The sequence below is a fragment of the Sparus aurata genome, chromosome 8 (assembly GCF_900880675.1).
Source record: "Sparus aurata chromosome 8, fSpaAur1.1, whole genome shotgun sequence".
Classification (NCBI taxonomy): Eukaryota; Metazoa; Chordata; class Actinopteri; order Spariformes; family Sparidae; genus Sparus; species Sparus aurata.
This window is the reverse complement of record NC_044194.1, coordinates 27,983,148-27,997,369: the sequence shown is the minus strand read 5'-3', so window position 1 is coordinate 27,997,369 and position 14,222 is coordinate 27,983,148. Positions and strand designations below refer to the sequence as shown.

Sequence of the window (14,222 nt, the reverse complement as noted above, 5' to 3'; positions counted from 1 at the left end):
GTCATATTACATTCCATGACCAACAGTTCTCTCTCTGGTTGAGCAGCACGGTAGTGAAAGCTCGAAATGAAAGCTTGAAATGAAAGCTTGAAATGTTTGCAGGCAGAGACCAAAAACTAAGTATTGAATCATAAATTATTAACTGACATTTAATTTCCTGTACAAAACAATGAAGTATGTTGTAAGTACACACACTAACTGCATGCAAACCGAGTATGCTATTATTAGTATACTGGAGTACATGTAATGAAAAAAATATTGTCTTGGCGCAACTTGTTTGAAGCAAGAAATTAATAATATATCAGAAGGTGTTCCCTAGTGCGCCACAATCAAACAATATCAAAAAGAAACAGTAATCAAAAGATAGTTTTCAAAGTATCCACCCAGGAGCACGTTAGAGGCAGAGTCCCACTCTGGGCTGCTTGGAGCTTTGAGGAGCACCAAAAGTTAACAGCTGATGACCAGACTTTTTACCCTTCAGACCATTTCAGATAATTGTACAAATCGCACCAGCTATATACTGTATGTCTGTACTTTTTAGATGAGCACCCGTAATCTTAGGCATATGCAGCATTTCCAACAGTGGCTCTTGACCTTCGACATTCCTGTGGAATAAGTAGTACCACAGTATTATTTCATTGTGTCGTGACTTGTCTCTGGACTGAGTTGACAGTGTGTTAATGTTCTTCACTGTGTGCTCTGGCCCAGATTCTCTAAAGTTCTGCATGGTTGGATGGAGGGATGGATGGATGGGACGAAGGGTTCAGTTTGTTCCTTTATTCACATTGCAAATGCTCGTGTTCACATCTCCTCAGCCATCCTAAAGTTATCTGTTTATACAGTGTGCAGTAAATACAGCGCTGAGATGGCACACAATGTCCCACTGTGGATGTTAAAACTTCATCCTACAAGACTCATTTTCTGCTTTCGGGGACTCAAAGTTTCTTCACATAGAACAATCACAATAACTTCCTGGTAGAAAACCCCTGCCGCACACATTTTCCTTATTGTCTTTTTTAATTATGTTATTTCCAAGTGCTTACATTTAATTTCATCTAAAAGGCGTGTTTGAGACTTTAAAGGAGACATAAAGGATAATTGTTGGTTAGAGTAGGTTTACATGCTTTAATGCTCAAAAAGCACATCAGTTTTCTCATACCTCTCTGTAGTCCCACTCTGTCTCTGCTATTCCTACATACTAGACATAAATTATGCAAATGTGTGACATGAGGAAGTGTTCTTCACCTCACACTATAGTTTAATGTCAAGAATTGACAGAATTGAAAGCGGGACTACTGACCAGGTATTTCGGGTAATTAAAGTGAAACTCTTGCACAAACAAACAATATTGGAAAGGAAAATCGTAAAAGGATAATAGATCTTCTTTAACAGCTCATCAATAAAAGCACTTTCACTACTGCTTGAGTTTACCTTAAACTACCAGTTAATCCAACCTGCAATAGAATATGAAAGACAACAGTGAAGCAATACAGTACATGAAAAAACCTTACAGTTGTGGCTGAAAATGACAAGAGAAATACATAAAGCCACCAGTTCACATATCGCCGCAATGCAAACCAACCCGCCTGGAAGTCGTCTACCCGGACGTCACACCTTTATTTGGTCCTACCTGTGACTATTTAATCTGTACAGTGATAACCTCATGGAGTGGAAGCGGATTTATTTATGTACTCAAAGACATTGCAACAAGTAAAAAAAAAGTTCTTTGCATGCTCTCAGGCTCTGCTGCACAGAGATATTCAAGCAAAGATTGTTTTCATTATGTGCCAATTATTCATTTTGGACCGCAGATATTGTACGGAGGAGCTGTAATGTGTGGCTGCTCAGTCAGTCCAAATTATTTGAGTGTATCCAGATGTGTATGTGAGCGTGTGCCTTACTTTGTGTGTGTGTGTGTATGTGTGTGTGTGTGTTGTTGCCAGGGAAACGATCCAGGTGACACATGGACATTTTGGAAGCATTCAGAAGGATGCATGTCTCTGATTAAACTCTGCTTTAGTGGTATTCAAAGCTCCATTCTTGGACCTCTTGCAAATTGGCTGGTAGTACAGCTAATAGATGAGCTTTATACTGCAGTCACATTTAAGGTTTGAATAATGGTATTGATAATCGCTCTGTGGTGAGTAAGTCTCCCCTCCTCGTCCACACACTCCTCAGGTTCGAAAGCAGCGGCGGTGGAGTTCTCTAACAGCATGTACGACCTGGGCTCTCCCGTCAGCGCCGGTCCGCTGCAGGTCGTCCAGTTAGCGGAGGACCTCAAACTTGCCCTGGAGCTCCAGCCCAACCAGGAGGAGAGAGACAGCCTCAGATCGCAACTGCCTTCAGAAACGGCCCAGGCTCTGATAGACTGGCTACAGACCGGAACTGTGAGTACATTGCGTGCTGCGCTTCGAATCATCTTTCATCTAAACATGACATTATTCGCCTCATTTGTCGTCTTAAAGATAGCGTTTGCTCTCTGCTGCGCGGTCTTCACCACTCAAACTGCAGCCAGGTCAAGTGGAGATGTCGCACTTTATCTGTTACACATCAGGCGGCATCACACTGCATCCATGTAGTGACTTTTGAAGTCTTTTTAATGAGCACTCAAAAGGAATTTCATCTCAGTGTGCGGAGCGTTATTGCGGCATGGCGGATTGTGCTGTGCATTTTGCCTCTTTGGTGTTTGTTTTTTTTTGTTATAAACACATGAAGAAAAAGCCGAAGATGAGCGACCATCCAGAGTGAGGGATCTGCTCGGTTCATTATGTTAAGCTCGGCTTTTCGAAGCATGAAGAGCTGTTTCCTTGTTCCCGTGAAGCATTGTGTTCTGTTGATTTCTCTCGCTGTGTGATGTGCTCACCCTCAGTGAACCACCCGCTCTCTTGGAGAACGGCTAATGCTTGAATTTTCAGCACTCATGTTTACAGTGCCTTCAAAGGTTAAATGGCAATTTTTTCACATTCACAAGTCGTACTCTCTGTACCACTCAAGTTATTAGATGACTATTTAAAAAAGTTTCTAAACTCATAAAAATACAAACACAATCATTTCTTCTGATGTTAGCAGATGTTACTTTGTTCCAGGCCCAGGCAGGGTGCCTCTGATGTTAGACTATGGTGGTAAATCCCTGAAGCCATATCTTCAGGAAGCTCATAAATGCACAGTGTTACTAATAAGTATTTGTGCCCCAAGCAGTACAACTGTGAAGAAACAACAACGGTGTCTAGGCTGTTAAATTAAAATTGAATACAACGCTAAAGAACTTAGTTGTGCTTTTAATTTCAATAAGACAAAAGTCCAGCGCTGGTGTGCCTTGATAAATACACACTGCTTAATGAGACAACATGACATGTCGTGTATACAGCATAAAGCTTTAGCCATTTTGGCCAAGACAAAAAGATAAATGAAATTAAAAAAAATGAAAACTTATTATCCTCACTAATGATTGAGTTGAAATGCATCCAGGAAGCTGCCGCAGGAATGAGTCCCAAGACCTGGAAATATTGGAGCATTTTTGCACTTTCGGCACTCTCCTCTTGTAAACTACTCATAAACTATTCTTACTCGAGCTTGCAAGCGTGTGTGTTGATCAGTTTATAGTTAAGTGTATATAGTATAGTGTAGAAGGAAGCTTTGTGGTGGTCATGTTAAAATCATGTGACTGTGATGTAGCCTGCAGGTATCCTAAGCCGTTGCTACAGAGCTTTCTTTCAGCAAAAATCCAAATTCAATTCAAAATCTCACAGGATTCCTGTTGAAGGTACCAGGGCAATACTAACTTCTGGGTTAACTTACAGTAGTACATCATACCTGCTCCTCTCTACACTGCACTTGTTGAACTCTTTCATTCTGGACCGAGTGACGGGCTGACTGACGGACTGACCTAGCCATCCGTAGAGTCGCAGCAATAGCAGTTGCAATTGCGAACCTTTTTAGATTCAATATTTCCATGTCAATAGCCAGAGAGTTTATGGAGCTGCTCATTTTAAATGTGTGGTGAAACTCTCACTGTCCTTAGAGATTACACAGCTGGGTTAGAAATTGCACTCTGTGCTCAGTGTACACGTCTCTGTGAATTAAAGTTGTGCTCACTGGCACTCAGAGCAGAATGCAGTGCCTAGTGATGCACCATGTTATATAAGTATATTCATTGTGATGTTTGGAAAGTTGCCTGTCTCAGAGAAATGGAGTCAAACGTGCATCGCTCACCAACAGAAACAGCTGTTGTATCTTGAAAAGCCTCTTTAAACAGGAAATGCTTATAATGTACATATTAACACAATATTTATATACATATCATCCATATAAGGCTGCCAAAGTATTATTTTATGTTACATTAACTTTAGGTTGTTTATTATTTAATTATTTCATATATTATTGAAATCGTAATGCTCACGACAATAAAGGGATCTTTAAGGTCAAGTTTGTGTCAGTGTGCAAATTCCTTCATGTAAATGATGCTTCCCATGATAAAGAATCTGTCAACATGATCATAATCTATCATTTAGTGTTTTCATAGTAGAAGGACAGTCAAAGTCCGGGGTCACATGGGGTCAGCTAAAGGGTCAAAGGGAGCGGAGAGGAATTTGGCTGCTGTGCTACAGATCAGCTATTCTCTGCTGCAGCGGGTTGGCATGTCGCTGTGAGGACGAGCACATCTGGCCTCTGTCCCAGTCTCACACCTCTTCATCTGTTCATCAGATTCATAATTTTCTTTCTTTCTTTCTTTCTTTCTTTCTTTCTTTCTTTCCTTTTTTCTTTCTTTTTCTTTCTTTCTTTCGTTCTTTCTTTCTTTCTTTCTTTCTTTCTTTTTCTTTGTTTCTTTCTTTCTTGTAATTGATACTAATCAGGATAACTTTTTTCAGCTTTTGTGTAAAAACTCAAGAGCTTTCTTCAGTTTCCCTGTACAGTCTAATCCTGATGATCATTCCACAGTAATTGATACTGTAACCACACACCCCACTAAGGGAAAAAACAAATCTCATACCCAAAATAATAATAAAATACCCCAAATGCAATTAAATAAGATACAAATAATAATAATAAAATAGACCAATAACAATAATAATTCCTAATGTAGGACTGTCAGCCTTAGTAACTCTTTACATACATTATTCTGCCAAGTAGAGACTAAGGTCAAAATACCTAATACTCTCCAACGACTGTTGGGTTCTGACAGGCTGCCAGTCACCATGTTTTCATTGCCTTTCCTCGTTAATCTGACGCAGTGCCATTTGCAACTACAGTTTCAGAGCAAGGGAAGGAGGGAAGGGAACAAAGGGAGAGATTTGGGACGGCTCCCATTAAATTTTCCTCAGAGACACCATTACAACTCGACTATTATCAACTTCCTGTGCTGAGCTCCCTCCCTCACACCCTCTGTCTGTCCTGCATGGCCTCTCAGCCTTCTCTGTTTACAGCAGCCCTCACTATTTTGCCTCTCCCTCTCTTTTCCTTCACTCCGTCTTTTTCGCTGCATACTGTTACTCACGCTTCCCCTCTGCATGTTTGGACACCCTCCTCCTATACTCTGACGTGAGTGTGTTTGTAAATGACGTACTCAGTGTAGTAGTCAGACGCTCAGGGCTCTAACGAGGGAATTGGATTGCTCGGGACTTTTGAGGTACGTTCAAACTACTTTTGGGTTGTTTGTAACGTCATGACCGAATTTTACCTACTTTGTTAACTTTATATTACACAGACAGAACGTCTTGTTTCTATTTTTTGAAATGGCAAACGTGATGTTTTGAATATCTATTTGCTTTCTGCTGAAGTCACTGACACACACTGCAGCTGTTGTCAGACTCAGCTGTATGGTTGTTGCTGCTGCCGTGCGCTGTCCTGCAGAGGCTGCTGTTTGTGAGTTTTTACACACTCATTGAGACGGTTGAGGCTGAAAAGGGGCGAGGGGATCTTGGATCCACTTCAGCAGCATTTTAAGCTCCTGCATTGTTTCAACAGCAGATGTCTCACATGTTGCACAGCCACTCCTGCCAGCCCTCCCTCCCTAGTTCTCTGTCTTCTTTTGTTTCTTACTTTCCTCCAACTGTCTCTCCCCCTCCCTTATTCACTCCCCCCTTCCCCGCTCCATGCTGTCCCAATTTTTCTCTCCAGTTTCTCTTTTTATTGTACTGTTTGGATAATCATGCAGTTTATCAGCAATATTTCAACTTATTATAATAGCAAAACAGCACTCCAATCCCCCACAGGGTCTCATGCAATGTCTTTAATAATCTCATGCTAATTGCTGTTGATTTCTGGTCATTTTAATCATAGTATACCTGCATGTTTTGTAAAGGAGCAGATTGGTTTACACAGAACTTCCACCCTGAGTTTATGTCCCCATAAATGGTGTGTTTTCTGCTGCACACTTGTTGACACATGTTCATCACAGCTTATGGTAAACAAGGTGCTCTGGTTGTAATCACACCTCAGAGTGTCTTTCCGGAAATGTCTGGAAGGTAAAGAAAAAAAACTGGAGGGAGATTTACGGCGGTGTTTCTGTGTTAGAGCTGTGCTTCATGGCCACAATCCCATATCCAGATAATGATATATATATGTTATAAATGTTATATATCGGTGGTATATGATATCTCAAAGGATACTACACCTGCCCCTGCCACAGTCTGGTCGCCCTGCTGCCACCTGGCAAAAGATACAGAAGTATCTTTAGAAGTGTTTATATTCTTTTGTGTAGCAACAGCTCTGTTAAGGAAAGTGCTATATAAATAAAGTTTATTACTATGATTATCCACCGCCATGCCACCAGACCACACAGCAGCTTTTCTCCTCAGGTTGACACCCATAAACTGCGTGTGTGCCATGTAGAAGAATGCAAAATGTTGTCCGCATGACAAAAGAAATTGCCGCGAGGAATGGGATTTGCGACGCATCGAAATAAACAAGCAAAGTATGAAACCATAGACGTTTTTCTATACAGGGTTCGTACGGGTGCTTGAAATCCTGGAAAGTGCTTGAATTTCAATGTTGCGTTTTCAAGGTCTGAAAAGTGCTTGGATTTTAGTTTAAGTGCTTGAAAGTGCTTGACATTATAACTCTGTGTCTTTCACAAAATTGGGATCAGACTGGATAATTAATTTCTGAAGTTTTTGCTATTATGAAACATAATTTTAGATGCTTACAGCATAATACAATGTACATAATTGTGATAAAAAGTGAAGGAAAAAATCACAAGTATATGTATTCCCGTAGATATGTATTTTACCACAGTAAAATATTCCATAGCCACAGTGTTTCTATGGTAAGCTGTGTATTATCACCCAGTTTTCCATGTTATGCCTTTATTAGAGAGACAGCAGACAATGAGGGGCAGAGATATGGGAAAAGCAAGAAAGGTCTACAGCCTAACTCCCATGGCAGATGTTGCATCGTGTCTAATTTGACATTTCAAATTCCACAATTTAAAAAAAACGCACCAAACAAATTCCACATCCGGATTATAACAAGTAATAAAACTTCAGGGGTTTTTGTTGGAAGCATTATGAAAGTGCTTTTGGCAAACTCGGCATCGGCATTTCTGTCTTGAAACACATCCCGGTTACTATGGATCCTCTTTGTCGAAGTTTCCCAAAGGGACTGTTTCCTCATCGCAGGTCCAGTGAAAACTGATCGTGTGTCCTGTGAATTTCAATAGCCGATGAACAAAAGCTTGGCAGATTATCAAGGCAGCTAATATGTAAGGTTGACTGCTCCCTCTTATCCTCATCCCGTCCACCTTCTCCCACTTCCTCCTCCTCCCTGCTGACCTAGAGGAACAGCATCAAAGAAGATCGTGCTCTGCAATTAGTCTGCACCCTGTAGGCTTCTCTCCAGGGGTGAAACACACTCACACACACACACACACACACACACACACACACACACACACACACACACAGATATACACATGTAAACACAGGAAGCATCATAAGTGTATTATTGGCAGGAAGTTGCGATACCCTGTGAGTGCTGCTCATTACTGCTGACCCAGAGACGGTAGCGTGTCTTCAGACGATGTTCTGAGTTGATGAAATTTGGAGACGTTTTTCCAAAGGTAGTCAGAGAGCATGAGTTTGTTTGTCTGTTGGAGACTAGAAAAAGGACAGGTGTGCAACTTTATACAGAAACCAGCTGGTTGATGTGTTGTTTTTCTATTTTTTTTAAGTCGTACACAAGGTGGCTTTTATTTGCAGCTTACTTTAATTTGGCTAGCACTCAAAGCTGCGGCCTCTCTTTCTTCCTTTAGAGGCCAGCGTGACAAGCTGCTAACACAGCATCGAGACATTATCACCTTTTAAATTTCACATAGCGAAACTGCTAGCAAACAGTTGTTTGATTAGACGGCCAGCAGACACAGAGCAGCATAAGCTTTTATTTTGAGTCGAGCTTCAGCAACCTGACGAATAAGTCCAGTTTTTTTGAAAGAGCTTCTTCACCAACTCATGAGAGAAATTTCTGGCCATTAAGCTGCTAAATGATCCACTTTTATCATTTGCCTTTAAACCTGTCACTGCCTTTGTCTGATATTGATACATATCAATCTGAAGATTTGAAACGGCATCAATTCAGCAGTACTGGCTGCGTTTTTACTCTTTTTTCTGACAGCGAGTTGACACATGCACCACTGTAGTGCCCACGGAGTCCCACCTCCTCCAGAAGTCAATGAAGACTCTATTGTTCTACCCCACAGTACACAAGCCTTATTAGATTTAACAAACATGTCAATTTTCACACATGGTACCAAACATGATAAAGGACATCGATACCGATATGGCTTATTCAAGGCGATTATTAGAAGTAACAAAGACTGAAAACCGATATTTGGGACCTATATTTATTTGCAGTAACGATGAAGGTCTTTATGTCAAAATTTCGAACAACCAGTGATGGAAGAACAATTTAGCTGTACTGTACTGTAAATGGGCAGCACGGCGCGCAGTAGCTGTTGCCCAACAGCAAGAAGGACCTGGGTTTGCTGGGGCAGGGCCTTTCTGTGCCGGTACTCTGGCTTATTCCCACAATCCAAAGACATGTAAAAAAAACTTGAAAAGTTCAAAGATGCATTGGTGACTTATCCGGGGTGTACCCCGCCATCACCCAGTGTCAGCTGGGATCGGATCCAGCCCCCAGTGACCCTGAAAAGAATAAGCGGTTTCAGAAAATGAATGGATGGATGTACTGTAAGTACTTTACTTGAGTACATTCATTTTCTGCTAGTTCATTTTTCAGTGTTTATAGGCTATCAATTATGACGTGTTACAAATCAGATATTGTTGTAGGTGGGACGTTGTTTGAGAGGATGCTGCATCAGAGCCAAAGCTCTGATGGCAATCTGACAGAAAAATCACAGATACCGATAATGGGAAAATGCTGAATAACTGGATAATCGGTCTAATCCCCTAATTTTGTATTGAAGTGAGAACGTCCAGAGTTTTCTTTGGTGAAAACACTTTCCTGCTGTGTCTGAAAACAAAACTGATGACAGCAGCAAGCGTGAACCAAAACAGTAGTTACACAAACTAAAACCAAAGAGAATGAGCTGTGAAGTAGCTCTAAAGTTCAGTAGAACTGAGAGGAGCTGTAGTGTTGGATGATGTCTGTACAGTAAGGTCATCAGACTGTCTGATGTATATAAAAAGCTGCAGCTTTAAAGACATGAGAAAACATCTTTTGCTCATCAGTTTGCAATAACTTTTTGGTTTTATGTGATTTTAGTGACATACAGATGTTGAAAGAAGTGATTTAAAAGGATTTGACAAGCGCTACATGTCACGTGACCTAACTATATGTACCTATCAACAGTAATCCTTATTGTCCTTCGTACTGAAAAACAGACACACCCAGCTCTGTACAGAACATACATTACACATGTGCAGTCGATCTACTTGTGTGTAGGCTGCATTCCATAAGCTCATACATTTTGGCCAGCCTGCTGAGCCTCCACGAGACAGAATAGTTTTCTCACGTTCAAACTAACAAACACGGAGTACAGACTCATTTTTAATTTGAAGCACATAATCTGAAGGGTAGTTTAAATATTTGTCCTTGAGTTTGAGCGTATATGTGTGCGTATTTGTGTGTGTGTGTGTGTGTGTGTGTGTGTGTGTGTGTGTGCGTATTTGTGTGTGTGTGTGTGTGTGTGTGTGAATGAACCTGTCACAGACAAACGGCTGACATGGTTACGGTGAACGATATTGTAAAACACACAGGAAATGGAAACCTGAGCTAATGGTTTTAAACATGAAGATGATAAGCCACAGAGGGACAGACGGATGGGGCGAGAGAGGAAGGGAGAGAGAGTCTCTCACCCGTGCACGCGGCGTTCTGAAGTCTGCCGGCGCTCTCACTGTAACTTAATTAAAAAAAGAACACAAGCGACGGGGAGAGATCTGGCATGGCTCGTGTTTGTGCTGACATTACAGCCTGTTGCTGCTTTGTTCGCGTGTCTGACATCAGATGCTGCTGGTTTAGTGTGTGTGTGTGTGTGTGTGTGTGTTAGAGAGAGAGTGAGGGAGAGAGAGAGAGAACATGGGCCAACACACTCGGACGCAAACAGATGACAGAGAAAGAAGAAAAACGGCCAACCCTCCCACCTTCCCCCCTCCTTTCTGGGCTCGGCCATTTGGCTGTCAGACGGACCTCAGCAGGGACAGAGAGGAAAAGAGGGGGAGCGACCGAGGAGAAAAGAAAAGGAAGAAAAAAGAGAGGGGGTGTTGGGGAAAGAGTGAGTGAGAAGAGGTACAAGAGGAGAAGAGAAGAAGAAGAAGAAGAAGAACGACAACTCCAAGAGAAGAGGCAGCGGGAGTCCGGTGAAAGAAGAGATAAGGGAGGAAACATAAAGTGAGGGGAAAGTAGGGAGAAGAGAGAGAAAAAAAGGAGTGGTACTAAAGAAGGAAAGGAAGGAGAGAAGTGCTGGAGGAGGAGGGGGACAGAACAGGGGGGGAGTTGTCCCACTCAGGAGGCAGAGATCGTAAAACGCCCTCCTCCACAGCTGTGAACATCGCAGTCACACGCACACACACACACACACACACACACACACACACACACACACACACACACACACACACACACACACAGAGACACACTCTCTTACATGACAGCGCTCACATGCTGCAGCAGTCTACACACTCAAGAATCCGATCTTGCTTTGTCCGGTCTGTGGGCCGCACTCACACACACACACACACACACACACACACACACACACGCTCACACAGTCTGATAGAGGGGCACAGACACACAGCAGAAACAGGCAGGGCAGCGATGGGCTGGCAGCATGGAGACTCCCATTGACTTCTACAGGCACTTCTCCTGGCTCAAAAAGGTGAGCGCTGAACTTTGATTTCACTTCTTCGTGTCTTTCCTTGTATCACATTCCTTCTGCTGAATTGGTGCCTTGAAGGAGTTTTCCACTATTTCCTTTACAGTGGAGTGAAGAGCCATGTTTATAGAGGAAAAAAAAAGGGGGGAAGCTCCTCTGTCCATGTCAGATCACTATCACCGCAGCTCAGACGCATGTTATTGTCCTGTTCTTATTGTGTGATTTCCCGGCGACGGACTGTTTTCTGATGTAATTTCCTTCAGCTCGAGAGCCGGGGCTGCATCTCAACTTGTTGCAGCGCTGATAGGGCGTATGTGTGTGCGTGGAGGCATGCATCACAAGGACTGTGTTATCTGATTAAGGGCATTATCCATCAGCTGATTGTTGTTGACAAAGCAGCGTCTGATACCGCTGGATTCAATCAGAGACAGACTTTGCCACCGGAGAGCCGTGCTGTTGTTCGGACATGAAGTTTCAGGAATAACAGTGTCGAGTTCAGGCTGTGTTTTTGTTTTGTCTCGGAGTTTTCTAAGCGGATTATCGTAGATATTAATCAGCGCCCTCCCAAGTCTGTGTGGATCCGTCAGATGTCTTTATATTTGAGCTCCAGACAATGCTTTTTTTTTTTTTTTTTTTTTTTTTAACTGCGGCCTCCAGCTGACCTACACAGACCATTCATTCGATACAACACTTTGATATGACGGCTTAAACCAAACAGAGAAAAGTGTAAAAAAAAAACCCATCATTTATAATGCAATGATTTTGTTTTAAACTGGCTCCGTATCTGCTCACACTGCCCTGATCCCTCTCTGAGTGAGTGCAAGAAGCTCATCAACAGTTGTGCAAATCTGTTACAATAACTGCAGGTGGCACTCTTTGTCTCTTCAGTGTGGCTTTTTCAGTTGGTAACACACAATAGCAAATTGTACATCCACGTTTCGGACCCCGTCACATCTCGCCTCAGTCATTTCATTGTGTTTTCTGGGTCCTTTTCGCTCAGCTGATCTCTGTTTCTCTTATATCTAATCAATGGAGGCTGCAAAGCAGATATCCTGCCTCTTCCAGGACATTCAACTCTCTTTCTGATTCAATATACTGACGCAGCAGATACAGAGATAGGGGAAAGTTGATTCTGAAGTCTTTCGAGGCAGGGATCTGTTTTCAATGAATGGACTTCACTTTTTTTTTTCCCTGACTTGCAGTTTATCCGTGAAAGAGACTCAGTGTTTTTTTTGTGGACCACTTCTTCAAACCGCCACAGATACACAGTGACACTTCAAATGAAGTGCGTGAACTAACTTCTGTTCATCATTAATCTGTGAGATGTGTTTTGTCACGCGATACTAAAGAACTAAAGTTCAAGTTAGGCTCGTGTGCTAGATTGTTGCTATGGCGCCTGTTGGTGTGAAAGTTATCGCGCTCTGGAGGGCTGGGCCATTTGCATAAAATCAGTGTTGATGATAAGTTTCAGTATCATATCACAGCAAAGCAATGGAAGCCAAATGAAATAAAAGACCTGGTTTACTGCAGTGAATTATGTTATTCTCTTCAGTATTTCAAGTTTGTCTGATGGGATCTTTAAACGGCTGCACAAGCTGTATCCCCAAAAAAAAAAAAAGAAAAGAAATACTATTATAAATTGCCAACAGATTCCAATCTCCAACAAATTCAAGTCCAGACACACCAAACCTGTTTTTTTATCTCTTCAGGGAAATGTGATAGTTCCATCTAGTTAGCTGAGTGTGAGTGCAGTGGTTTCACCTTTATGTCCTGCTGAAGGGAGGGCTCGCACTGCAGTCAGATGTCAGCAACCACCAACTGCCATAACCGCTTTTTATCTGTTTATCGCTGCATGCAGCATGAGTGGACGTGTTTAGAGCACGCTCAAGACTATGAAGAAAACTATTTCTCAGTGTAAACTAACATCCGCAGATACCATCGGTAGTTCACATCCTGAATGCCACCGACTCACCTTCACATTCACTTTCCATGCTCCCCGATGATAGTCAAGCTGTGCAGACATAAAATTCAATTGGACCGGCTTCTAAATTAGATTTGGAGACACAGTGGTGTGACTCGAGAGACTGCCTAAGCTAATGTGCTACACACGCTCCGGGAGCGAATCAGCACTCGCCGCTCACTTTGAGAGCAGCGAGGAATTCAAGGAAATGTCTCACCGGTGTTTTTACTCTAAATGGGAAAGTTAGGATTCGGGCGAGGAGAAAATGTGGGACTGCCAGAGCAGCAGCGATGAGTCAACTAATTGATAAGTCGGTCTGAAAACCTTCCGCCAACTATTTTGATAATCGATTTGAATGAATGCCAAAACAAATTAACAGGCTGAACATAAAAGACTGCACAGTAGTCTCTACACGCATTAAAAATCATCGAGGATGAAAACACAATAAACCCAAAGGCTTATTTCCATCCTGGTTCTCTTCTATAACACATAACACTCCACAGAATGACAGCAAAACAACAGCGAGACAGCAACAAGACGAGACAATAAACATACAAAAGACAGAAATAGCGTTAAAGTTAGCTGCTTTTTTTTGTCATTAATTATTGTAGATTAAGAAACTTTGAGTTCTGGACTGCTGGCCGAACAAAGGAAGAAGTGGTGATGATGTCACATTGGGACATTTTATAGACTCAACCATCAATCAGTTAATGTGGAATCAGCTAGCAGATTAATTGATAATGAAAGAAATCATTAGTAGCAGCTCTAATGACTATAAAGAGCATGCCGTCTGATTAAAGAAGCCACACGACTGCAACTAATTATTACTTTCACTGTTGGATAATCTGCTTATTATTTTCTTGATTAATTAGTTGTTCGGTCCTTGGAATGTCAAAAAATGGTGAAAAAGGTCAATCGGGTTTCCCCAAAGCCCAA

At 42.0% G+C, this 14,222-nt stretch overlaps 1 protein-coding gene across 2 annotated transcripts in view; it reads left to right on the top strand.

Moving 5' to 3' along the window:
- The window catches only part of ppfibp2b (PPFIA binding protein 2b), an 83,894-nt gene that overhangs the window by 23,646 nt on the left and 46,026 nt on the right, over nt 1-14,222 (top strand). For both annotated transcript variants that reach the window (XM_030425585.1, XM_030425586.1), the window contains exon 3: nt 2,179-2,387. In XM_030425585.1, coding sequence (XP_030281445.1) covers nt 2,179-2,387 — 209 coding nt within the window. The remainder of the gene's footprint in view (nt 1-2,178; nt 2,388-14,222) is intronic.